At 55.9% G+C, this 26,049-nt stretch overlaps 3 protein-coding genes across 3 annotated transcripts; 2 read left to right on the top strand and 1 right to left on the bottom strand.

The window, feature by feature from the left end:
- Positions 1-94: 94 nt before the first annotated feature.
- SYNPO (synaptopodin) lies at positions 95-11,138 on the top strand (the record flags this gene model as incomplete). Its single annotated transcript, XM_027899635.1, has 3 exons — positions 95-135; positions 5,912-7,833; positions 9,112-11,138. Coding segments are annotated over 3 exons (2,731 nt in total), but the record flags the coding sequence as incomplete, so codon positions are not given.
- A 417-nt stretch (positions 11,139-11,555) lies between these two features.
- MYOZ3 (myozenin 3) lies at positions 11,556-17,809 on the top strand. Its single transcript, XM_027899657.1, has 7 exons — positions 11,556-11,653; positions 12,555-12,641; positions 12,947-13,101; positions 13,307-13,375; positions 13,476-13,623; positions 13,879-14,050; positions 16,540-17,809. The coding sequence occupies exons 2-7, from the start codon at positions 12,611-12,613 to the stop codon at positions 16,700-16,702; spliced, it is 738 nt and encodes a 245-aa protein (XP_027755458.1). The 5' UTR covers positions 11,556-11,653; positions 12,555-12,610; the 3' UTR covers positions 16,703-17,809.
- A 934-nt stretch (positions 17,810-18,743) lies between these two features.
- Positions 18,744-25,984, bottom strand: RBM22 (RNA binding motif protein 22). The gene is made up of 11 exons (XM_027899653.1): positions 25,889-25,984; positions 25,278-25,331; positions 24,352-24,381; positions 23,162-23,294; positions 22,817-22,917; positions 22,485-22,657; positions 21,753-21,953; positions 21,063-21,227; positions 20,746-20,834; positions 20,106-20,237; positions 18,744-19,410 (listed from the first exon to the last, which is right to left on the bottom strand). The coding sequence occupies exons 1-11, from the start codon at positions 25,940-25,942 to the stop codon at positions 19,280-19,282; spliced, it is 1,263 nt and encodes a 420-aa protein (XP_027755454.1). The 5' UTR covers positions 25,943-25,984; the 3' UTR covers positions 18,744-19,279.
- Positions 25,985-26,049: the final 65 nt, after the last annotated feature.

Genomic DNA, 26,049 nt, shown 5'->3' with positions numbered 1-26,049 from the left:
CCCCGGCCCCGGCCCCCGCCCGCCGCCCCCCCGGGCCCGCTCCGAGGGCGGAGCTGCCGCAACTTTCCTGCCCGCCGCCTCCTCCCCGGTGCAGTCGGGCTGCGCGGGGCGGCGGCACCGGCACCGGCACCGCGGGTACGGTCGGGCTGGGGGAGCCGGGGGGCAGCGACCGGGGGGCGCCGGGCGGGGGCCGAGGGGGGTGCAAGTGCAAAAGTGACGGGGGGAAAGGGGGGGCAGTGGATGGGTGAGCGAGCAGAGGGGAGGGAAACGGGGGTGCTGGGGTCTGGGGGTGTCCGGGGGCGCCGGGGGATGGCAGTGAGCAGGGGGTGCACAGGGGCTCCGGGGGTGCATGCCCAGAACCCCCGTGGGTGCTGTGGTGGGCGAAGGGTGGGTGATGGGGTGCGCACACAGTCCGGGCTGAGCAGGGTTTCTCCCTAGGAATGAGCGGGGCAGGTGTCGGTTCCCTCTGCCCGCACTCGGGTGTCCGATGTGGGGCGTGGGAGGCACAGCAAGGAAACACGGGGGCATGTGGGGGGATGTGGGGGGATGTGGGGGTCCCCCCAGGGCAGGGTCGCACCTCCCAGATCTGCAGGACGTCTTCCCAGACGATGTCCCCTGCCCCCTGCGATGGGGACATGATCTCCCCTGGCCGTGCCACCCATGCTGAGGACACGAGGTCTGTCCCTCGGCTTGGCAGCCAGCAGGATGGATCCCTTACGGGTTGTGCAAGGGACAGGAGAAGGCCCCATTTCGTTCCACTCCCCTCCCCGCTCCGTCCACCCGACAGGGACACACCGAGCCTTTTGACCTTCTCTGGCCAGGCCAGCGCTGCTGGCTCGGGGCACCAGCCTGGTGGGGCTGTCACTGGGTCCTGGCAGCCTGGGATGGGGCACAGCGAGTTCAGGCACCACTGGGCACCGTGGGGCTGGGACCCTAGGCAGGATGGGGTCCCCGTGGTACCTGGCTGTAGGAGGGACTGGCTCTGCTGCGCTCTGGATGGACGGGTGGCAGGGCAGCCAGGAGGAGGTCTACCTGGCTCCAGCCCCCTTTTCCGAAGCTAAAAGCTTAATTTTGGCTGGCTGGGGGAAGGTGCCTCCTCCACTTTAGCGGTGGCAGCAGCCTCTTCTTGCCCAGTGTGGATTCATGGGGGGCTGAGGCAGCTCACTGCATCCCCCTTGGAAGTGGGGGTGGGAGGGGCACCCTGCCCCCATTCAAACTTAATCCCACCCACCACCCTCTTCTCCTCCCCCTGGGTGGGAGATGAGTGCCCCAGGACTTGCTGCTTGGAGACCGTGGGGCCATTCCAGTAGGATTTGGGTGCTGGCTGGGAGCCGGGGTGGGGGGAGCGTGGGGAGGCAAACAGCTCCAAATCCAGCAAAGCCCTTGCGAACAGAGCACAGGGAAAACTTGCAAGCGCATTGAATTTTCTCGCTGTGCCAGATTTTGTCGCTGGCAAAGGCGCCTGTCAGGAGAGGCCCAGCTCGGAGAGTCCTGCCAGGAGGGCAAGGTTGGTCCCACCATGGCACCCACTGCCTGAGCTGCAGCTTTTTGGGTCTGAAGGGCCAGCGTGGGTAAAAACTTCATGGAGGTATTATATCTGGGGTATAGGAGGGTTGGAAGCTGGGAGTGAGGCAGAAAATTGTCATCTTTTTACCCATATGTTTGAGTCATATCCGTTTCTAGCTAGCTCGACTGCCTGTCTGTGCTGCCCACCGTGTTTTCCTAGCAGCAGATTATTTGGGATAACTCTGGGAGCTGGAGGGAAATGTGTGCTCGGACTTAAATGTGTGTGAGTTGGTGCACACTGCAAAAAAATCCTGCACAGCTGTAGCTGGGGCAAAGGGCCAGTTGGCTGCTCTGCCAAAAAACCTGCTTACATTTCCTCGGTGTCCAAAGCCCTCAGTGTTTGGGTGAAAACACTGGACCTCCCCTCCCCAGAATGCCCGGCTGTGGATGTTTGTCAGGGTTCATGGCAGGTGACACAGCGCCACGGCCCTCTGGAGGTGGGGTTTGCCTTGGTTTCACTCCTGGTTTTGCTGGTGGGATTTTGCCGGCAAGATGCACCGTTTGGGCTCACCCACGGCAGCCAAGGAACCTTTGAAAAGGCGGAAAAGCACCTGCTGGTTGTGGATGGTGAGTGGTGTGCTGTGCAGAGGAGGATTTGGGGTTTCTGATCTGCGTTCTGCCGGCGGGTGGTCCGGTGGGACACCCTGAGCATGGCCAAGGGGGGCTGCAGCACTGGGATGGCTGAGCATCCGAACTCAGAGCTGGCTGGGGGCAGAGAAGGCTTTGGAGTCAACTGCCAGCTCTGACTCCAAGATTTCACATGGCCTGTTGTATCCTGCTGGTCCCACTGGGACTTGGGTACCTCTTGGCTTCTCCATACAAGGACTTCTCATCATGCACAGCTTCCAAGTCACTGTTTTCCTTCCTGTGACATCCCAGCCACGCTGAGATCATCAACTTCCACTGAATCTTTCATTTCAGCAGGCCCAGGAGTATCTCCCCTCCCTGCAGTTTGGGACCAAATCCTCATTCCATTCCAGCTCTTGGAGTCCATCTCAGGGCAGGATGGGCCACAAGCTATGTCTGATACATCTTCACCTTCATTTGGGGTCAGATGGTGACTCCTGCCTTTCCTGGCTGGACTTGAGACACTCTGCAGTAGCGCCATTCAGGGGGATCCATCCTTTGCATGGAAAGCTGAGCTGGAATGAATTTTTTTTCCCCATCTGGCCAGGAAGGGAGAGCAACAAAAATGCCTTTCACCGCCTTCGTCATCCTCACTCTGGGGGAGAGAGAATAGTACATACTGTAGGAAGGATGACTGACAGCTTGGTAAGAAGCTGTTAAGCCCTGCACTTGGGGGATGTTCTGGAAGTCACCCCTGGAGCAACGGAAAACCTACAGAGCAAGTGCCTGTATAAATATATAGATAGAGATTTTGGATCCTCCGGGTGGAATTGATGTGCGTTGAACTGGAATAGCACTTGGGGTGCTCACGTGTGCCAGGAGTCCAGCAGCTGTGCAGGGCACAGGGAATATGCCCTTCTCCAGCATCCCTGGACCACAGGGATGTACCAAGCATGGACCCAGTGTGGGGACAAAGAAGTGGAGACGGCTGGTGGTGCTCATTGTCTTGCAAGAAGATTTGGAGAGGGAAGACGTTTCCATCCTGAAGGACAGTGTCATGGCAAGCCGGTGTACAGTGGGAAGGAAGGAAGGAAGTACGGAAGAGCACAAGAAGAGCTTGTCACACTTCAGATTTTGGACTGGACTCCCGTTAATGGGCAGAAACCCCAGTGCTGCACGAGCCCCTGGAGCCCTCGGCCACACACAGTTTTGCTTTCTCCTCCTCCCCTAGCTGCTCCAGCAGCCCCAAGCCCCTCCTCCTCCTCCTCCCCAGCACCTGGACATTCTCAGCGAGTTCAGCTCCCTCATGCCTGCCTGGGGCTGGGAAAGGAACCAGCCAGAGCCCACTGGAGGCTCCCAACTGGCAGGGATGGTGGAGAAGGAGGATGGGAAACATCATGGCTGGGAGGGGAGCAAGGGATGCAGGAGCTGCCCCAGGTGGCAGGACCCCTCCAGCCACCATGGCAGATGGATAAAGGCTCTGGGATGAATAACCTAATCCCACAGCGCAGGCTGCAGCAGGGGAGGGAGATCTCTGCAATTTCCTCTGGACTGCCAGAGGCTTTGGTGCTCTCCATCCGTGTGATAAAAATTGAATGTGAAGAGCAATTCTTAACTCCAGCACCCCCAGTAACATCCTGAGGGATTGGGTGGACCAGCCCAGGAACAGTGCATGCTGGGTGGGCAGGGGCAGAAAGGCTGCTGGAAGAGTGGAGGGGATGCACGCAGATGGGAATGGATTCTAGATAGAGGATTTCATGTGGGGAACTCCACCCGGCAGCACATCCTGGCCCGGAGTGATGCCCAGGCCTGGGATGGGGACACCTGGGGGCAAAATCCCAGGGGACAAATCTCAGTGTTGGTCCTGGCTACATGGGAGTGAATCTAGCAGCTAGTCCAAGCAGGAAGGGGCTGGCCAAGAGCTGAGTCATCCCTCCAGCATGGAGGAGATCCCCCAGGACCCCTCCGTTGCTGTTAAAAGGCAGTAGCAGGAGCGAGAGGCTGCGAAATGGCTCCGCCGAGAGCTCGGCTTCTTAGGCAGCCCCGGCCTCCGCGGGAGCGGGGATGCTCAGCTCGGAGCACGAAACCCGCAGACATCTGGAGCCTGTGGCTGGTTTCTCAACGGCTCCTTGGCCGTGTTTCTGCTCCGTTTCGGAGATAAAGGCGGCGAGGGTGACCCCGCGGCGCGGGGGCCGCGGTGCTGGCCGCCCTCCAGACAGCCTGGCCGGAGGAAACCGCGGCCCCGCTCTGTGGCCGCCGCCAAAGCAAATAGAAATGGGGCGTTAAACAATGCCGAGCGCGATCCGGGGGGGATGCTGGCCACCGGCATCGCCCCTGCGGACGGGCTCCTCATCTCCAGGAGAGTCTGCGCTGGCATCTCTGCCTCCTCTGCCCCGTGCCCAGCCCAAACCTCCTGCCAGGCAGCCTGAAGGCTTCATCCAGGGCATCCTACACGCCTTAGTGGTGTGCAAGGACTTGCTGGGTGCTGAGGGAGGTGGAAGGGTAGGAGGAAGAAGAGGTGCCCAGCTTCCAAGAGCCCTCCTGCTTACCGTGGGCTTGCTGGAAGGATTTGGCTTAGTCATCTATCCCTTCCCTCGCTGGTAGGCTGAGCCACTGCTGAAAATATCCTGGAAGGCTCCCAAGCGGCACAGAAGGCAAGAAAATCAGAAACACATGAAGGAAGAGAAGACGGAAAGGGATGGGAAGGGAAGGGGAGCAGGGCTTGGGGCGGGCTGGCCACCCACCTCCCCGCTGAGGCCGGAGAAGGGACACCCATCCCAGCCATCCCAGCAGCCTTTGGAGTGGGGGCTGTACCCTTGGTGGGTGTGGGGGTGATGCTGATGGTCAGCACTGGTGTCTGTGCCCAGCAGTGGCCTCGGCAGGACTGGGGACGCTGCCCTTCCCACGGGCACTTTGGAGTGAGCTCGTAGGAAATTGCTCACCCTGAGAAAATGTGTTCCCGGCAGCTCCACATCCTTTCGGTCTTCGGGAAGGGCTGGTGCCCTGACCTTTGGCCAGCACAGGAGAAGCCCAGCGGCACTCGGCTGCTCGCCACGGGGTTTGTGCCAGGCTTTTAGCACGTTGTTTTTAGCACTTGTGTCGAGTCCTGAGGCGGGAGGGTGGCTCCTCGCTGTGTCGGTGTCTGTGTCCAGCTGGTCAGGATCTGCACAGCTTCTGTCGGCTGCTGCCATCTCGTGTTGCTCCGTGCATCAATCCCCCAGCGGGGCTGGCCCCCCGGCCTTGCCATGAGGTCATGGCAGGCTGGCATCTCCCTGCTGGGCTCAGATTTATCTTGGGGCTGAGAATGGCGGGATTTGGGGTGAGGGTGTGGGGGAGACACATACCGTGGCCTCTTCCCTGCCCACTGCCTCTACAGGCCATGGCCAAAGCCATGTGAGCTGCAAACAAAGACCTGCCGAGCCCTCAGAGAAATCCCTTTCCCTTACAGTCACTGCAGTGGATGCACAGAGCCCAGATGGAATATGGGGTGGGATAGGGAGAAAGGTCCCAAGTGTCCCTATGTGTCCCTTGGGCTTTCCCATCTGTCCCAGCATCTTGGTGGGTTGCTGGGCTGGGTCCCCACTGCCCCTGAACTGTGCTATCAACCTTGTGTACCCCAGCCCTGGAGCATCTCTCCTGCCTTCCCTCCCTCAATTGCCAGGAAAGGAGCTGGGATGCCGGGGGATACCTGGAAGAAGGCCTGACAGTCCTGAGCGGGGAGGGCTGAGACCCCACATCCCCACTGAGCCCCCCTAACCCCTCTGTCCCCTCTGTCCAGGTCTCTCCCGCAGCGCCAGCCTCTCGGAGAAGGAGCTGAAGGAGGCGAAGGCGCGGAGCCAGAGGATCGCGGCGCAGCTCACCACGGCGCCCGGCCCCAGCTCCAAGGGCGTCCTGCTCTTCCACCGCCGCAGGCAGCGCATCGACGGGCTCACGGGGGCTGGGAATGGCGAGGGGCTGCTGCTGAGCCCCGCGCCCCAGCCCCGGCAAGCGGCCATGGAGGAGGGCGAGGCGCAGGGGATGAAGGCAGAGCCTGACCAGCCCGGCAACATGGGAGAGAGGATGCAGGTGAATGCACCCCCGTGCCAGGAGCCGCCTGCTGAAGCCCAGCAGGTCCCACTCAGCGTCTACCTGAAGGAGAACATGGCATCGGCCGCCACCAATGGCGTGCAGGAGCTGGCGGCCAGTGGGATGGAGAGAGGGATGGAGGGGCTCGGGAATGCGGGAGCCCCTGCAGGGCTAAGCATGGCACCTCTTTCCCTGCCACAGCAACCCGAGGAGGGGAAAAACATCGAGGTGCCCAGTGAGGTGGCCGGTGAGGTGCCCAGTGAGGTGCCCAGTGCGCCAGCGGGCACAGCCACAGGGATGGCATCCCCAGGTGGCCAGCAGCAGAACGGGGTGCAGGGCCGGCAGTACTACGAGGTCCATCTCACCCTGGCCAAGCCCAAGCCTGTGAAGAACCGGACAGCCAGACCCTTCGGCACCCAGGTGTCCCCCACCAGCAGCCAGCCCGCGGAGGAACCCCCTGCCCCAGAGCTGCCCCCACCCCCCACCTACGCAGAGACCCTCAGCAGCCCCCCACCCCTCACCCGTGTCCGCTCCCCCCCTGCCTACTCGGCTCTGTACCCCTCTCAGGAGCAGAAGATGCTGCCAGGTCCCCTTCTGGGCTGCGGGGAGAGTGGACCAAACCCCTTGCCCAAAACAGGGATCCTGGAGGAGTCGGCTGCCCGGAGAGCCAGCAGAAAGTCCATGTTCACCTTTGTGGAGAAGCCAAAACTGGGTCCCAACCCCGACCTGCTGGACCTGGTTCAGAGCGCGGACAGCAGGAAGAAGCAGAAAGATCAGGGAGAGCCCAGTGCTGAAGATGAGCCCTTTGCCCTTGGGGCTGAAGCTGCCAACTTTGTCCCCAACAATGCAGCCAGAGGTGGGCACCACCTCCCGCCGGCTGAGGATGCTCCGGCGTGGTCCTCCTGCCTCAAGTCTCCCACCATCCAGCCCAAGCAGAAGCCGCAGCCCAGCCACATCCTCAGTGAAGCGAGAGGGAAGGGGGCTGAGCTCTTTGCCCGCCGACAGTCCAGGATGGAGAAGTTCATCATCGAGGCTCCCTCCCAGCCTGAGCTGCTGCGGTGCCCATCGCCCACCATGTCTCTGCCTCCCTCCTGGAAATACGACAACAATGCTTACCTGTCACCCATGGTCTCCAGACGCCCCTCCAAGAGTCCCTCCAGGCCCTCCAAAACCCCCCCTGCGTCTCTCTATGGTGGCAACCCGATGGAGAATGAGGTCTCCCAGAAGGAGCTGGAGATCTCCAAGCACCAGCCCTACCAGCTCCAGTCCTCTCTCTTCATCCTCTCCCCATCTAAGGGGCCATCAAGGTCAATGCCCCAGGAGATGCCTCCACCCAGACCCTCCCTTCCAGATGCCTATCCCTACCCCCAGCAAGCCTCCTGCCCCACCTCTCCGTTGCCTCCTTCCCCTGTTTGGCATCCCCCCGTGGTGCCCAGCGCCAGCCAGACCACCTCCAGCCCCTTCCCTGGCACTGCCGGGGCTCTGCCCCTGACTCAGGAGAGCCGTGCCAGCCCCGGAGCCCCGGCTGAGGTGCTCCTGGCCTCCCCGTGCCGCCTGCTGCCGCCCCGGGGGAAGGTGGGCTTCCAGGCACCCCGGCCCTCCTACTCCACCAGGAATGCCGGCATCGAGCCGCAGGTGTGGAAACCTTCTTTTTATTACAAGTAGTGGTGGCGGAGAGAAAAACACGAGGGTCGTTGGCCGAGTCCTCCCTAAGTGCTCGTGGGAGTGCCGAAAGCCAAACCAACTGGAAAAAAAAGAAAAAAAAAAAAGGGGGGGGGGGGGGAAGAAAAGGAAATGGAAAAAAGGAGTGGTTTCACTGCTGGGACAGTGGGTGACAGGCACGCTGAGCCCTCAGTGAAATAGGAGCTGAGGAGTCCCAGGGAGGCAGCAGGAGCTGGGGCGTAGAACCCACAGGATCCCAAACAGCCATCAGGAACCTGCCTGTGCTGCCAGGGCTGACGGTGCTTTCTCTCTTCTCTCGCCTGGAAACTGTACAGAGCATCATGCCTCTGGCTCCCTCCTTTCCTCGCCTCCTGCCTTTCCAGCACTCAGAGCTCTGCCTGCTCATCTGCATCCCCTCTGTCCTGCAGCTCCTCTCGGCCTCCTACCAAAGCGAACCTGGAGGGGACACCCCACCTTTCCACCTCACTGTGCCTGCTCCTGGCTCTTCTGCTGCTCCTTCAGGATCTGTCCTCGTTTGCTTCCTCACTGCGGAGGAAGAGCTGCATCCCTCGGGAACAGTGGAGTCCCGTGGTGCCAGGACAAGGGACGCTGCGTGCCTGTCCCTCCCTGGGCTCGGTGCTGGAGCTGGGGAGGGCAGTGAGTGCTTTGTGGCACGGCTGGAAGCAAGGATGTGCTGGGATGAGGAGGGTGGTGAGGGCAGGGCTGCTGGGTGATGCTCAGCCTGAGGCTCATGGTCTAGTCGTGCCTCTGCCCATCCCTTACTCCCACCACTCTCTCCACGGTGCCAAGTTGCCTTTTGACTGTGCTTTTATTTCTCCTGCATTTTTCTCTTTCCCCTTCTTTCTGAATACACTCTCTGCGCTGTCACACCTGACTCTTCTCTTTCCTGCCGTCTGGGGAGCAATGCCGGGCAATGGACACCTGAGGGAGCATCCCCCAGGGGGAGGCTTTAGGAAGCTGCAGGTAGTGAGGGGGCCTGGGCCGTACTTTGGGCAAGGAGGATTAATGGCAGGCTCAGCCTGACTCGACCTCCTTGGCAGGCAAGGGGATGAAGAGTCAAACGAGTTTTGGGGAGCCCTTGCAGGGGTGCAATCCTGGAGGCATCCCCAGCTCCTGTGGGGCTGAGCCAGCGTGAATCTTACCCTGGCACTCCTCCTGCCACGGTCCCCCTGCTCTGCCCCTTCGTCCCCCCGAGTGGGGGTCACTAACCCGCTCTTTGTCCCTCCCCAGGACAGGCGGTCGTCCCTCCCTGCATCACCCACCTGGACGCCCCGGCTGGCGCGGCGCCCGGGCAGCCTGGACGGCTGGGCCAGCCCGGCCTCGGTGCCCGAACTGGATGAGGGACCTCCCATGTCACCTCCATGGAGCGAGAGGTCCCTGTCCCCTCTGCGGCAGGACGCGGACCCCCGGGCCAGCCGGCAGATGCAAGCGCGGCTCGCCAGGAACATCATCAACGCTGCCCGCAGGAAGAGCTCCTCTCCCAAAGCCGTGGGGCTGGAGGGCTCCCGGCCTTTCACCCCCATCTCCACCGGTCCCCCCAGCCTGCCGCAGTCCCCCCGGCTGGGCCCCAGAGCGCCGGCACTGCAGGCTGCCAGCAGCGTGCTGGGGAGCCTGGGCAGCCCCTCGCCCACCCACAAAAGCCCCTTGCGATCTCCCCGGGCAGGCAGCCCCCAGTTCTGTGCCTCCCCCGGCATGCCCCGAGCCGCCTGGGCAGAGGGTCGCCGGCTCCTGCTGCCACCCAGCACGTCCTCGTGCCCCGTGCCCAGGCTGTCCCCCGTCCCCAAGAGCCCCCTGCCATCCCCCGTGGTGGGCGGGCGGTCCCCAGCCAAGCGCTGCACCTCCCGGTCCCCGACGGACTCGGACGTCTCCCTCGACTCCGAAGACTCGGGGACCAAGAGCCCGGGAATCCACAGCTTCAACCTCTGTCCCCGGGGCTGGACCGGCAGCCTGCGGCTGAAGACGGGGAGTCTGCCCTCGGGGGCCCCCTGCACCTCCTAGATGAGCGAGTCCCAGCCAAACCACCCTCTTCCTGGATCTGCCAGCCTGGGTGATGCCACCCGCTGACCCCCCACACCGGGAACATCCCAACCCTCGGGGCTGAGGTCCCCAAAAACCAGTGTCCCTGTGGAGCTGCCGCAGCCCCTCGGTGTGCCAGCGGGGTCAGGTGCCTCCTGCCTGCCCGCCATCCCGTGGCCCTGCTCTATTTTTACCACCCTAACCTTTCTGGGCAGGACTGCGTGGTCAGCAGGCAGGAGCAGGCAGAGTGGGGGGAGCCAGCCCCCTCCCTCGGCAGTCCCTGCCCGCCAGCCACCCCCCTCCCGCATAGCCAGGATGGGACGGGCTCGGGGGTCCCCTGTGAGCCCCCTGTCCCCAGCTCCCAGGTGTTACCCTGGGGTGTCACCGCAGCTCTGCTTCACTGGGGTGGCACAGCCGCCGTCTCCAGCAGGGATGGGCAGCCTGCCATGGCCAGGCTCCCTCTCCCAGCCTTTCCCAGCCTCCAGATCTATCCAGTTTCAACTGAAACCAGATTTTGGGATGGAAAAGTTAATTTTTTTATTCCATCTGCCCAGTTCTTCATTGCTTTTTTTTTTTTTTTTTACTTTTGACTCCTCCTCAAAGAAATTCTCCCAAATCCTTCCTTCCCTGGTGACCAAAAAGAGCCAAAGTTATTTATTGCCACATTAAGGGGACTGTTTATAGGTGCCCTCCTGCCCTCCCCAAACAAAGAGGGACGGCCCCATCCTGTACCTGTCACTGTCCCCATCCCCAGGTTCACCCCATCCTCATCCTCACCTTGGCAGGATGGAGGCACGCAGAGAAACCGATGGGCTCTGTGGCAGCCAGGGCAGATGGGAAGAGATGGGGGGCTGTAGGAGGCTGAAGGAAGTGGTACATGTTGCAGAGGGTTTGAAGGAGGTATCAGCACAGGAGACAATGCTGAGAGTGTCCTCATGGGGTTGAGTCGGTGTTCCCACACCTTGGTGAGACCAGCACTGGAAAAGAGTTTGAGTTTGGGCTGCCAGAGCTCTGACACGTTCCCATTCAGGGAGCCCTGGTCACTCCTTCCCATTCCCCGAGACACACTGTTGGAGCCAGCCCATCCCTGTTCCCTGGAGTACCTTCACCCTGCAGTTCTTGCTGGAACACAGCCCCCCCACTCCCAGGACATATCTCCCACCCTCGCTCCACCAGCCACCACAACCCGCCTTCACCATGCCGCTGTGTACCCAGCTCAGAAATAAACTGCCGTTATCCCACCCAGCCTGACTCTGATCTGTCCCCAAGGTGGCCTGGGAACACATGGCACAAGGTCACCTCCTGCCGCTGCTACACACCCACCATGCCTGTCCCCAGGGGTCAGCCCTGCTCCATGCCAGGGTGACAGCATCCCCATCCCTGTGGGTCAGCCCTGCTCCGTTCTGGGGTGACGGTGTCCTGGTCCCCAAGGGTCACAGCCCTGCTTCATGCCAGGGTGATGGCACCCTCATCCCCGTGGGTCAGACCTGTCCCGTGCTGGGGTGACGGCATCCCAGTCCCCAAGGGTCACAGCCCTGCTCCGCCCCCTTTCTCAGCCAGAAATAACTTCTGTCCCGTGGCTGGACCTTGGCATCTGGGTTGGAGCCCGGGACGGGTTGGGTCGAGCAGCAGGAGCCCAGGGGTTGCTGTGAAGGGCCACCAAGCACTGGTGGCTGCAAATTGGCTTTGGCCTCACCACCCTCCACAGCAGGAGAAGCATCTTCACTCCCCGGCATCTGGGGCATCCCCTGGCCAGGTAGGGAAGGTGAGGTCCTACATGGGAGGTGGGTGCAGAGGGCTTGGGGATGTCCCGGCCTTGGTGGTGGGGACATAACGACTTGTGGGGGTCAGGGTACAGTCTCCCTGGAGCGGGGTGGAGGGTAGGAGGGGGTGCAGGTCCGAGGCTCGCTGCTCAGATGTTTAAAGCTGAGCTCAGGACTGGCAGGGAGCTGTGTGCCAGGCACCCACAGCCCCATGGGTACCCTCTACTCTCTAGGGCCTGTAGGGGAAGCTGCCCAGCACCAGCCTGAGGTGAGGGACATCGGATGCACCTAGCAGGGTCTAACAGCTCACACTTACTGAGCCGAGTGCCTGGGCAGCACAGGAGGGTGGGCAGCCTGGGGGGCTCGCACCAGGGCTGGGTTCCAGCTGCCTCTCCACAAAGGAGCAACCCAGCCCGGTGGTCCCGTGCCCCTCTTCGCCACTGGTTGGGCTCACCAGCTCCCTGCAGGGTCAGGGTTGCAGCTCCTGCACCCTCGGGGCCAGTGGCTGAAAATAGCTCTGCTAAGGCGGAGGTGTTGTGGGGGGGCAGCCAGGGCACCCTGGCCCCGCTGGCTGTGGCAGCAGGTGCTGCTCCGAGGGCACTCAGGGCACAAGGGCACTGGCTCACTGTGGGCCAGGACAGAGCTATTTTCTGCCCTAAAGAAAGGCAAAAAGGAAAGGTGACAGGCAGGGGCTGAGGGGCAATATGATTTGAACATTCCCTATGTCTGTTGAAGGGAATGGAGACCAGCACAGGGAGATAGTTAAGGATGATGCTCAGGGATGATGCTGGACAGGGGAGATGCTTGGCTGAAACCAGGCATCTCTCTGTGGCACTCCTGGGGCTGACACATCCCCATGCTTGGTGCCACTCTGGGGGTGCTTCTCTCTTCCAGCCAGGCAGAATCCATCCCCCTGCCACAGAGCTGCCCCAGGAGCACGGCAGCAAGTGATGACCATCATGAGACCAGGCCCTGAAGATGGTAAGGGGTTGCAGGGGTGCCACCAGCCCCAGGGCAGTGCTGCCCTCCCTGCGTAAGGACCAGACCCAGCTCTGGTTGAGGCCACTGAGCCATGCATGGGGTGGGTGAGGCTGTTTGAGCCTCTGGAGCTGAGCTAACTCCCTGACAATTCCTCGCACTGAGGAAACACCAGTCCCTGACACAGCTCCTGGCTAAGCCATGCAAGAGGGACCGCAACGAGGGGACACACTGTCTGTGCTGGGCTTGGGGGTCCCCAGCACCGCAGCATCCTCAGCTGTGGCTGTGCTCTCTCCTGGCCTCCCCAGAGCCCCACCTGGACCTGGGCAAGAAGATGAGCACAACACAGGACCTGATGATTGAGGAACTCTCCCTGCGGAACAACCGTGGCTCCCAGCTCTTCCAGCAGCGCCAGAGGCGGATGCAGCGCTTCACTTTTGAGCATCCCAGTGGTTACAGGGAGGTGGGTCTGAGACAGCCCTTCCCCAGTTCAGCCTTTGCAGGGAAGTGATTCCTGGTGGGGCTGGGGGTCTCTGTGCAGGGCAGCCATGGTCGGCTGCTACGCTGAGATGAAGTGAGAGGAGAGATGGCTTGGTGGGCTGGGCATGGGGATGGGCAAACAAGGAGTTCAGTATCCACTCACTCACCCTTCTCCTTACCTCCTGCAGCTTCCAGGGCCAGGGGGCTCACACCACACTGAGAAAAGCGATGCAGAGGGAACAGCGAATGAAGGGGTGGTGAGTAGATGGAGGGAGCTATGAGGTGCTTTCAACCACCTCCCAAGTCCCAGTGGGGGCAGCAGAAGTGCCCTGTGTCTGCTGACTCTTCTGTCCGCAGGCAGGGGAGAATGCTGGGGACCAGCAGAATTATCACTCCGAGCTCCACGTGGCAGCATCACCCCAGGGTGGCCCCCCAGAAGTGCCCAAGAAGACAGAGAAAGTCTTGCACATGAGCAAAGTCCTGAACCCCAGTGCCCTGGCCCCAGGTAAATAAATACTGCTTGCACCCCAAACCCAACACCGCTGTGATCCCAGCAGCGTGGGGCTGGAGGCTGCGAGCTGCTGCCTGACAAGGGTTCTGCCCCAAACCCTTCTCCAGAGTTTGTACATATACAAATATATAAATACAAATTTATGTTAGAGATAAGCAATCCTGGCCCCAGCAGCAGGTCCTCCACGGCCATGCAAATGCCAGGCTGTTCCCAGCCCCAGCAGCCCACGCTGTCTCTCCCCCTGCACAGGGTACTCGAGCCCCCTCAAAGAAATCCCCCCGGAGAAGTTCAACGTCACCGCCATCCCCAAGGGCTACCGGTGCCCGTGGCAGGAGCTCTTTGGTGACAGGGATGATGCCGTGCATGGCAAGAACCAGCCACCCATGAGACCCCCTGCGTGGGACTTCAGGAGCTTCAACAGGTAGCGGGGCAGGCACCGCCAACCCGGCCAGCCCTTGGCCAAGCCCTCCAGCCTCGAGAAGCATCCAGCATTCTGTGAGGGAAACACAGTGGTCTGTGCTCCCTCTATACACCACAGGGGCACAGCAAGGGCTCAGGATGCTCTTTTCCTGCTCAGGAGCTCCTCTGTGGCTCCCTGCAAAGGTCCCTGCCTCCAGCAGCTCCCCAGATCTCTTAAGGCTGTTTGCACAGCCTTAAGCAGTTTGATCTCACTGGCTAACCTCAGGGATGAAATTTGTGAGGACTAATTTTCATGCATGTGGTCCTGGAGAAGGAATCACTCCTGCTCCCAGCTGGGCTCAGTGGAGGAATGACACAGACAGTGCCAAGTCTCTCTCCTAATTTCCTTAAGGTATCCAAGCAGCTGCTGGAAGTGGTGGGGGTATAAGGTTAATCGTCCCACAAAGTGCTAAAAGAGGTCACCAGATTCCTTCCAAACACCTGCTTGGGATTGAAGCCTCCAGGCCAGGGGATTTCTGTGGCTCAGCCTGGCAAGCTCGGTGCCCTGTGGCTGCTTCTGATGGAGCACGGCTGGTGCCTCCTCACACCTCCAAATTACATTGGGTCAAGGCTGGAGCAGAAACTGCCAAGGAAGGTTTCCTTTCTGGAAAGGTGCTTAGTGGGGATCCAGAAGATGGAGATCTGGTGGTAGCAAAGCACCAGCAGCCCATGGTAGGATAATGAGAACTGAACTTTTAAGCTGAACGTCATCCCAGGGAATCTGCAAACCAAGGTCCTGGCTGTCCTCCTTGCTGAAAGCCTCTGTCATGAGGATGGAATTCCACGGGCCTTGGTGGCCTGGCCAAAGTTGCCTTACAGCAGCTGAGTTCCCACTGGAGCTCTCCAGTAGGACACAGCACTGCTCCCTGTCAGATCATGGGCCCAGTGCTGGGCCTGTGCCAGGGGCAGCTCTGCTGTGTCCACACTAGGGCTGGATTTGGGTCGTGGGACACACGAGTGCTGCGCTTTGAGCACCTGGCGGAAGGGGCTGTGGGGAACCACAACCCCTCCACATGGGAATGGCATCCCAAAAGCCAGAGACCAGCCTGGCCACCACCATCCCTTTGCTGCTCTCCTCCCCCTTAGCCCTGGTGCTTTGCCATGTGGCTCTTCTGGTGGAGTTACAGCCAAGGAGGTGCTGCAGGGGGAGAACGAGGAGCTGCTGCAGTCACTTGGCTCTTTTATTTCAACATTTAGCCATGTTCCTGCCTTGGGATTTATTTATGGACAGGGACTGAAGCAGGGGCATGTTTCTGAATAGTGCTTTACCCTGCACCATTTCTCCTCTCTCACACGCTGCCTTTCTATTTAAAGTCTTCAACTGTAATTTAATACAGATGGATGCTAATCTAACTCCAAGCCTCTTGCCACCTCCTCTAATTCTTCACTGAGGCAGGAAGATTCAGAGAGCCAATCTGCTTTTAACTGGGCTTTTTATGATCTTCCAAGCTGTTGGCTTTTAAATCACTTCTCAGTTCAAATACCAAACCACAGAAAAACAAGCCCTTTGGAAGAGATCAGCTATTGAAAAGCCAGTGGTCTTGCCTAAGGCTGGTTGAATCCCATCTCACATGGGTCACAGAGCAAGGGCAAGTCCACCATTTCAACAGCAACTGAGTTAAAGACTGATTTATCCCCAATTTTAAACATTCAGGCTGTGATGCAAAGACCTGGGTCCACCTTGCTGCCTTAAGAGAGAGTGAAAACCAAGCTTTGACAAAGACTCTCTTTTCCCAAAAGATAGAAAGTTCCTAGAACAAAGTTCTCTCATTTACCTTTCCCCCTCTTATTTCTCCTCTGTTGCAAAACAGTGCCACGTTACTCATGTTCTAGCGGTGCTTCCCAAAGCAAACATTCCCAGCTTTGCCTCATTGATAGCTCAGCCTCCGTGTGCTGCTCCAAAACCAACATTCTTGGCTTTTTGGGGGCTGGCACATTCTTCTCCAGTCCCTTTTCCACATTTCTCCAGAAAAGGATGACAGCTCTTGCCCCCGCACTGCTCCTCCTGTCAGTCATAGTTCATGAGGAGCCGTCCCAAAAGGCGGGATGGAGCCAGGGCCAAGAGGGACACATTTGCCTGCACATGTGCTGGAGGGATTGGAGCAGCCGTCGGCCTCGGCCCTCTGCAGAACACACTGAGAGGCTTTCTAAAGACCAGGGGGTTTGTCACTGCTCTCTGAACCTAAGCCCTTCCATGTCCAGAACACTTCCACTCAGGCACCGAGCCTCGCTCTCTAGTCTTGCCAAAGCTTGAGCCGAGATGGGCTCTGCAGCAAAGAAGCGCCTTGCTGGGCTGGCAGGGGCTCTAATAACGTCCTGGGGAGGGAGTTGTCATTTGCCACAGAAACTGCTAGGTTGTGCTGGGCTCAGAGTTAGTAAATCCAGACATACTTTTTTTATCACCTTCACAGCATGGCCTTGTGACTAAGTCTGCTTCTCCTTGTGCCGCAGGACCCCAGCCCCGTTTGACAGGGCGGTGGTTGGGGAGCTGTTCTCTCTGCCCACCACAGAGCTGGACAATCTGAGCGCGCTGGAGGTGATTTCCCACCGGCCCAACTTCAACCGCGTGGCGCAAGGCTGGGTGCGGATCCTGCCGGAGAGCGAAGAGCTGTAGCTGTTCCCTCCCCACCACCACCGATGGTTTCCTCGCTGGACTCGGACACACTTCGCAGGGTGGGGGAGAGGGGGGCAGGAATCCCTCGTGGAAGCTTAGCCAGTGGTCTCAGGTTGTCATCTTCAGACGGGGTTTGACCGAGCTCGAGTCTGGGACCATTCTGAATTCCCCTTGCAGCAGCCCCTGTCACTTGGCAGTGAGTGCCAAGCCAGCCAAGTTCCCGCTGTTAATCAAGCAGATCCCCGCAAGCTCCCATACAAAACACCCCGTACAGCCTGTCCTCTGCCCTGCCTTGTGGAAAAGAGCAGCACCACCAGCTGCAACACACCAAACTCCCTTGCTGCGTCTTCACCGACACATGAGACCTCTTTTGACAGCCAGTGCTTTTGCAGAGAAATTCCATCTTCAGGACAACTCTACATCTGTCATTCCAGTCAGGAAGGCGAGAAGAGGCGATAATGGGAGAGCAGCAGCAAAACAAGTTACCGGAGCCATTGGCACGTTAAAAGCAGATACTTTGGGCTTGGCTGGACAACAAAACAAATGAGGAACTGGGAATCTGCCTGTTTACCAACACAGCACCACCAGGATAGATGGGAGAGGAACAGTGGGAGTTGGAAAACTGTGCTGTATTTTCCACTGGCTAGCACTTGGCAGCTGGTATTTTCCCCTTTCTACTGCTATTTGCATGCCTTGCTTGAACATCTAAGCCCTCTAAGTGACTTACGCCAGATTTGCTTCGTGGGGTTGGTCAACAACAAACAGGTCCTGCCTGGACCCACTGCCTGGACCCACACCAGCCCGAGGATCCTGCCAGAGTGTTCCAGAGGGAAGGAAAAGCAGCATGGTCATGACTCTAGAGAGAACACAGGCTTCTCTGGGAATGTGAAAATCAGCAGTGAGGATCCAACTACACCACCATTTTCAGCAGGGACACACAGTGGGACCTGCAGCTAACAACAGCCTACTGATCTGGATATCTGAGATGCTCAACGTGCTGCCCTGCTCCAATTCCATCTCTCTCCTCTTTGTCCATCAGCTGCAGAAGCCATGTAACCCCAGGGAACTGGCTGGAAATAATAAATAAATAAATAGCGATGATGTAAAGCCTCTTGCATTTGAGATGTGCCTGCACAGCACTCACAGGCCCTGGCTATGGAGACTTGGGGCCTGAGCAGTGGCAAAAGCCACAGCCCTCTCCCATCCACCAGCAGCCTCTGCTGTCCAACACTGCCCTGGAACTAATTACCCATGCCCAAAGCCCAGCTTTCTCCAGAGAAAGCCAGCCCATGGTGCACAAGTGCTACACCCTCTCCAACAGCCTGGCAGGGCTGGCACCACCATGGGACCCAGTGGCACCATAAAAGACAGCACATGAAACCAAAAGCAGACGTGCTGTCCTTGTCCACGCTGCATCTTGGCTGTGGGAGCAGCCACATAAAAATCAGACAAAGTGCCCAGACACTGTGCTGCAGGAAGCAGGGTCTAAGCACAGTGGTGAAAATTCAAGTATTTTTATGTACTTTTTTTGAAACAAGCAAATGAAGCTTCAGAACAAGGCCCATCACATTTTGCTTTACAGAAAGATGTCTGCAGATCTACTGCACAAAAGCAGCTGACACACAGATAAATCCAAAATTCTCCAGCCACATGTACACAGACCTTACTCAGCAGCAGGCTCCACGCAGGATGCAGTCACTCCTGGCCAAGTGCTACAGTTTGAGCACAGAAGGAAAAGCTTCACATCTTATCAAAGCAGGATGAAGTGGGACCCTTCTTGCAGCTTAAGACACTGCACTAAGGGCCTTGAAAGCCCCAAATCTCCCCCAGAGCAGCTGCAGCTGCACAGTGCCCTCCCCTGCAGCTGTCAGCAACACAGCCCAGCCTGTGGGGCCACGGAGGGGGCTGCCGACCTGTCACTCCATGTCATGCCTGCACTGCCCAGGGGCTGCTCGCCTGACCCAGCACTTGTCTCACTAAGGATGTGCAGGATCAGAAGTGATGCTTCAAAAAAAGGTTTTGTTTTCTTGTCTTTTTTTTTAAAGCCAGAAGTCAGGAAGAAGGAGGGAGGAAAACTCCGTGTAAGGCAAAGCCATGGGTTTGCCCATGGCAACAACATCTGATGAGCTTGTTTTTCAGCTCCTATTCAGCCCTAGTTTAACACCTCATTAGATTAGCACATCATTAGTTACCTGACAGATAAGGGTCTCTGGTTACAGCCCATAATGTTCACACTAAGGACATCAAATGGGCTTGCAAAGGGTTTGGTTCTGTTTTTCCAGAAGTTTATTTCAAAAGTGTGCCAATGGGATACACAGATAGCACTGTAATTCTGGTACCCCTGACCCACAGACAGCCCCCCGCCCCGTCTGTCCCCCACCCACCCCCAACACTTAAAAGAAAGACCTGGGACATACCAACAATCCGATTAGCTAGCGGAGACACAGGAGCTCAGCTTGCCCCGTGGCTGCAAGCAGGGGAATAAGGCGTCTCTAGCTCACCCACAGCTCAACATATGGTGCTACCATGGTAACTAGAAAATAACATTTACTTCAAGGATGAGGGTGGCAGGACGTGCTAGGGGCTGCTGTGCTTTCCCGCGTGGGCACCCATCCTCTGGGGGTCCTGGGAGGGGTAGTGGATGGGGCCTGGGGCTCTCATGAAGGGAGGAGGGGGCCCCATGGCGTGGAACATGTGTGGTCCAAAACCTGCAGGAAAAAAGTTGGCAGCTTCAGGCAAGGCAGCAGAAAACCCGATGCGTATGTTCCGCTGCTTCAAAGCGCCGACACAACAGCTGGCTCACAGCTGTGCCTCGCAAATGTGCTCATCTCCCATCTCCCCAGAAACTCCTTCCCTCTTTTCTGGGGGCAATCCCTACCCAACACACATCCTTATTCACAGATAAAAGCTGGTGGGGCAACCGGGCAGATGTCTGTGACGCCCATCTAAATGTTTTCTGTTCAACCATGCAGCAGAGAAAATATCCCCCCAAGAGTCTGACATTCCATTAAAAAAAAAAAAAAAAGCATCTCTGGATAGATATATACAGAGAGCCAAAAACAGGCTGGCATTCAACCAGCTGCAAAATTACCCTTTGAAGTTGGGGTTAATGTGGCATTTACACAGCCAGCAAAAGCACTGAGTAGGTCTCGGTACCAGTAACAGGGATCTCTGAGATCTCTGACATGCCTGGGAATTTGCAAGTGAATACCCACCACAACAGGCAGCTCAGTTTAATTAAACTGTGCTGACAGCTCAGTTTAGATCATCAGTTGACACTGTGTGATCAGGGATGAGGAAAATCAGCTCAGGGCATGCATCAGTTGCAGCATGGCCAGGCAAGGAGGAACAGACCATCTAACACCAAGTTCCACACCCCCACTAGAGGGGGAAGCACAAGTACCTGGAGGCGGCGGTGGAGCGATGCCAGGAGGAGGTGGCAGGGCAATGTTCACCACGGCTGAGGGGCCACTTGGAGGTAGGTTGAAGTAATTTGCAGAAGCCTCCTCTTCTGCAGCTGGAGGAGGGGGAAGAGCTGCAGAAAAAGTACAGAGTGATTATGGAAAATCTCATGCAAGACAAGCAGAGGTGTCTCCTTCAGAGTGGGGGCACAATCCACACTTTCACAAGGGCAAACTGCTGCTACCATTGCACCTCTGAACCATGAGAGCAGGACTGCCCTGAAATTCCAGTCACCAATTTTCTTCACTCAAAACCAGCTTTGCTTTTTCCATCATACAATGCTCAGTGGATTAGGAAAACATTAAAGCATGGGCTGCCAGCATCTCAGACCTAAGTACCTTGAATGCAGCTTCAACTTTTCACTCATCACATAAAGAACTCTCTTTTCATCCAGGATTTGCTTCTAAACAAAGCTCATCTCCTATCCCAGCTGGATCTGCTGCAAAGCTACCGTAACTGCTCTGGGCTCACCACTGCCTCTACCATCCTGAACTGTCACTGCTCTTAAAAATTTAACACCAGCCCCACTCAAGGAAGCAGGTCAGTATTAAGTGTTTCAGAAATTAAAACAACTCCCTTACCACCAGGAAGTCCTGGAACTGGCTCCAACTTTATCCCGGATTCTGTAGTACCTTCCTTGTCCTTTTCTTTTCCTCTTGCTGCCTGGGACCTGAAAAACAGACAAAAGTTTGAGAACAAGGATGAGAAAAAGCAGGATAAGGAAATGTTTGTAACACAGTAGTTTCACCTTATCTAATGCAGACCCATTGTTTCAGGCCAAAGATGAAAAACTTGCAACACCAGAGACAGGTGGTACAAAGTGTGCAAACAGGAGACAGACTAGGAGCAAAACCTTCTGAGAGCCAGAATCCTCCAGGCTTCCTCCCCCCACACTCACCTTCCCCACTTGACGTTGAGCCTGCGGCCGTTGACAATGAGCTTGTTGAAGGATTTCTCAGCAGCCACCTCTGCAGCCTGGCGGGTGGCAAACTGGATAAAAGCACACTGCTGCCTCTGCACCACCGTTATCGTCCGGATCTCCCCAAATTGGTAGAAGTGATTTCTGGGGAGGAGAAAAAAAAAAAAAAATCATGATGATACTCCCCTCCTCATAGTCATAGGGTACAGAGCAGAGCAGGTGGAATAGGCGTGCTTTCTCTTCTCCATTCCCAGTTCAAACTGATCATTATAAATCAACAATAGATTATTAATATATCGATCAATTAATCATTATTGCCTCTCTGTGCAACTATGGAGCAATAAAAGCCCTGCAGCAGCTTCTCTTAGCAGCTAGCTAGAGGCTACAGGACTTACCTGTAAAAAGGGTTACACAGTATGCCCAACAGCTCAGGATGATTCATTTTTAAGGAAATAAATTGTAAATCAAAGCATCTGAAATGTGCCTGTTTATCTGTTCTCCAACAAGCTGGCACTCCTCTGCACTTGCCCACCAACCAGTTCCCCATTAAGGAAAACTGAAACCCTGGTTTATTTTTGTTCCTTGCAAGAGAGATTTCCTCACTGGAAGATGAGCACATACCAAAGCGTCAAACAAAGGGGCAAGGGCAATATAAATTCACCAACACACCTGAGATCCGATTCAGAAATGGTATCTCCAAGCCCTCCAACATACAGTGTAGTAATGGTCTTGTCTTCGGGGGGGTCTAGACGAGGCATGGTTGATGCTCGTTTCAGCAGTTTATCAGCCACGGGATCATTAATTCCATAGTAACGATCTTTGATGTTCTGGTCAGCCAGAGGATCGTCTGGATCTGTAGGTTTCTCGTGTCTAAGGTTCAGCAAGCAAAGCATTTTGTAACACCAGTGACAGCTGCATGGATTAAAATGGCTGTAGCTGCCACCTTCCCTTCTCCAGCCCTTGGGTCACTTATATCCTTAGCCCTGTCCACATAAACAGGCTAGAATGGAACAAAAAGCTCTGAGAACTTGAACTGCAGCCAGGATTGCCTCAAGTTCTGAATGAATGGCACTTCTGACAGCTCAACATTCGAGCCCCACAAAACACAAGCGCTGGATTTCAAATGGCCTCTTGTTCAAACACAAAGATCTCTGGTTGAGGGGACTGATGCCACGAAGGGGAAAAATGAACTGTACAAGAGGAGAGCTGCAGCCACTGCTTTGGCAAACCCTGCAGCCTATGGCTCACTAACGAACATGCCACCACAGAGCTTCATTTGCTGGCACTGGATGCAAGTTTCACCCTGAGCCCACGCAGAACCTGCCCACTGCAGGATCTCCTGTTCTTTGAACCCCAAGGGAGCTGTGGCGAACAGACTAACTGTTTAACATGTATCTGTACCTGTAGGGACACTCCTCCCCTCTCTTGCACTCTCCTTTCACCCAGAAGGAGCAGATGTGAGGACGGTTGCGTTTGTAGTACGGAGTGGTTCGGGCCAGCTTCAGCAGCATGTCGCTGGTAGAAGTAGCTTTTCCTAGTGCACCAACAGGTCTAGTGCCATCAGAATTGGCTATCTAAGCAGCAGGTAAAACACAAACAATTATGTACCTACCAGCACTGAACACTAATGCACAGAATCAGAGCTAGCAAAAGGTTTTAAGAGAAGCTGGGTCATTGCTCCCCTTTCCTCCCCATACACAGTCACACCAAGAGCATGACTGTAACTATCTTACCTCTCGCTCCATGTTCTGGGTGTAGTACTCTTTGTTGACGTCGGATTTGGGCATTTCATCCTTAAGGGAGAGTCCTGCATCTCGGACTTGGATAGGCAAACCTAGAATGCAACAAAAAAACCCCCCAACAAATCCATATGAAGCACAAGTTGAAAGAGCAGAAAATAGTTATTTCTGCAACCTGCAGCAGCCAGAAGTAACTCATCTGCTGCAGATGTGATCACCAAGACTCGTTCCTCTCCAAGACCGCCCAATGCCAAACGCACACACAAATTTAACACATTTCACCCATTTTACATTTCAGAGGCCAGCTCCCTCTCTTGGTTTACGTTTTTGGGTACACACCGTATTCCAGGTCAAGCAGGCAGGTCTGGCAGACGTTCTTCAGCTTGCTGCACGTCTGGCACACTTCGGTCTTCTTGAAGCGCATCCGCACCCCGGGGCACCAGCGGAACACGGTGAAAGGCCTGGCACAAATCTGGGACACAGAAAGGTGACCCTTGTTTCGCTCTCCACAGTGACTGCTCTGCTTCTGGCAGGGAAACTTAAAACTCCAAACTCGTCTAATCTCTTTAAACCGTAAGTACATCTTCTCCATCTTAGTGCTAAGACACAGAGCTCAGTTTTCTATGTGGTTCTCAGTGTTCTACTTGGTGGTTTGTTTAGACAGGAGAAAGTTTCAGGGAGGGTTTTTTTCTTTTTTTTCTTTTTTTTTCTTTAATTTTAGTTTTTATTTATTACAATAGCCTGAGCACAGATCTACTCAAAGGACACAGAAATTCTCCTTCATTCCAGGAGATGTCAGTGTAGAGCTACCAGAGATGAATTACACGAGGCACCAGTACAGCAGCAACCTGGGGAGAGGTTATGAGACCTTTGGTCCAGAAAAAGACTGCTGGTCTCTCTTATCTCATGGAATGATGCATCTGCTTCTGCTGCATGTACACCCCAAGTATGTGGATACAATCTCAATCTGTACAGATTTCAGCATATGCCTTCTCTCTACTTCAGAAGAGAACTGAAAAAGGGCAAAAAATTCCTTTGATTTCCCTCAGTCCAGTTAACACTGATTATTTCTTGCTCTCTCAGAAATAAATGCGGCTTATTTTTTAAATAATTAACACAAATCACCACAGAGCCATGAGTAACATGTGCAGAGCTAACCCTCAACTCCAGGTATTTATGAACTTCCGAGTTAAAACCAAAAAACCTGCACAAGAAAATATGAGATCATTTAAAATGCTGAAATACCCACAAATATAGTACAACAGTATTCACAAACCCTCATTCTGATAAACATGAAGGTTTAGACAGACTTAGGATTTGCTCAGTAATTTTACAGTTTTAAGACCAACTGACTTTGTTTCACAAAGCACAGTAGACTGACCTAAAAATTTATGTAGTTACATAAACATTTTAAGTTGCTAACCCAGATAAGCACTTTTCTAAAGCTGACAGCTTTTTAATCATTAAAATGTATTATTCCTAGATCTGCATCATTTTAGACATTCTTTCTTCAAAAGACACAAACATACCTTGCATTCTTTTCCATATTTTTCTTTGGTCTGAAATGTAATAAAAAGCAATAAAGGAAAATATGAAATATCAATTCAACAGAAAACACTGATGTTATAACACAGTGGGCTTTTTCATAATTATGCTGCATTTAGACTCACCCACCCCCATGTTTTGGGCTTACAATTTGGAAGGTCAACAGGAGAAAAAAGTTAATCCTAAAATACTCTCAATCCACTTCTGGTTTAGAAATATTCATTAAAAACAGAGTATTGTAAGTCCCACCCCTGCACTGATGGAAGACAGGAATGAAAAGGAGTGATAAGAGCTATTTTTCAGGAAAGATGATGTTATATGAAATACATCTGTGAAAACAAGTTGGTTTTGAAATATCACCTATACCAGCATCAAGGCTGTGTTGCACAAAAATATCCCAATCTCTCTCAGCAAAGTTGGTGGCACAGAAATGTGAAGGAGATTGTGTCAGTGCAGGTCACACAACTGGGCTGAGCAGAGAAAAGCAACATAACATGGACTGACTCACCCTGCACAGAGGAAACCCAGGAAAACAAACAGGGATTTAAATTACCTTCCCAGGTCAGCTTTAACTTAATTTTAGTAGTGCACGTTCGTCATATTTTAGGAAGGGTGTTACTTGGTGTTTCAGCAGCTCACAGCATTAAAGCTCCGTGTCCTACTGTTTCCTGCACTCCAGACACTGGATTATGTCATCTTAATCTCCTTTTTAATTCATCTGCTCTTAAATCACAGCCCTAACCATGACACCACATACCAACAGTGGCTGGAACCAAGCCCTGTTGTGCAGAACCAGCTGCTCAGGTGTGTGTGTGTCCACCTCAGCACCCAGCCCCATTTCAGTCCCCAAACCCCAGAGTTTTAGGGTCCAGCACAGGGGGAAGGACTGCAGAGTCCAACAGGCACGTACCATCCGAATGTAGGGGTTTTCTCCAAGACATGTCTGGCACAGGATAGGGAAGTCCTGAGAGAAGCAAGAACAAAATCGGGAATTCGTAACAAACTCTGCCATCACAAAAGCATTCAAGTCACACTCTGAAAAACGCTACAGAGTTAAACTCATCAGACTGACTGAAAGACGCAAAAAGATTCAGAGAGCTGCAAGCCATGGGCCAGGCTGAAACTGTTAAAGAACCGCGATCTGCTGGCTATTGCAGCTTGATGTAAAACTCAGAGCAAGCAAACAAAAAAAGCGTATTGTTGAGATCTGACCCCTCCCAGGACTCGAAGAGGCGACACCGCCCCGTTATCCCCCAGCAGGGACCGAGAGGAGAGGCTTCGGCTCCAGAGAGCATACGAGGGGCCCGGCTCAGCCCCCGCAGCCGCCGGGACGGCTCCGCCTCACACCGACCCCGGGGAGCAGCCCGGTCCCGGTCCCGCTGCCGCTCGGAGGGCCCGGCTGCCCAGGGCCGGCCCCACCGCCTCCTCCCCGAGCTCCCCTCGCCTGGAGGCCTCACAGCAGCGCAGGGTCCCCCCGGTCGCGCTCCGCCCGCCCCGGCTGTCCCAGCTGTCCCCCCTCACCGCGTCCTCCCAGTTCTGCCGATTGTAGGTGTTGGAGCCCAGCGAGGTGGACATGGCGCCCGCCCCGCCGGCCGGGCCCCGCCGGAAGTGACGCCACTACCGGGCGAGACCACCGGCACCCGGAGGGGGGAACGGGCGGGACCATCGGGAAAACACGGCGG

Source organism: Empidonax traillii, unplaced genomic scaffold, assembly GCF_003031625.1.
Source record: "Empidonax traillii isolate 1590-97213 ecotype Southwest subspecies unplaced genomic scaffold, ASM303162v1 scaffold680:size346369, whole genome shotgun sequence".
In the NCBI taxonomy this organism is placed as follows: Eukaryota; Metazoa; Chordata; class Aves; order Passeriformes; family Tyrannidae; genus Empidonax; species Empidonax traillii.
Note: the sequence above shows the minus strand (reverse complement) of the source record. Positions and strands in the feature narration are given on the sequence as shown.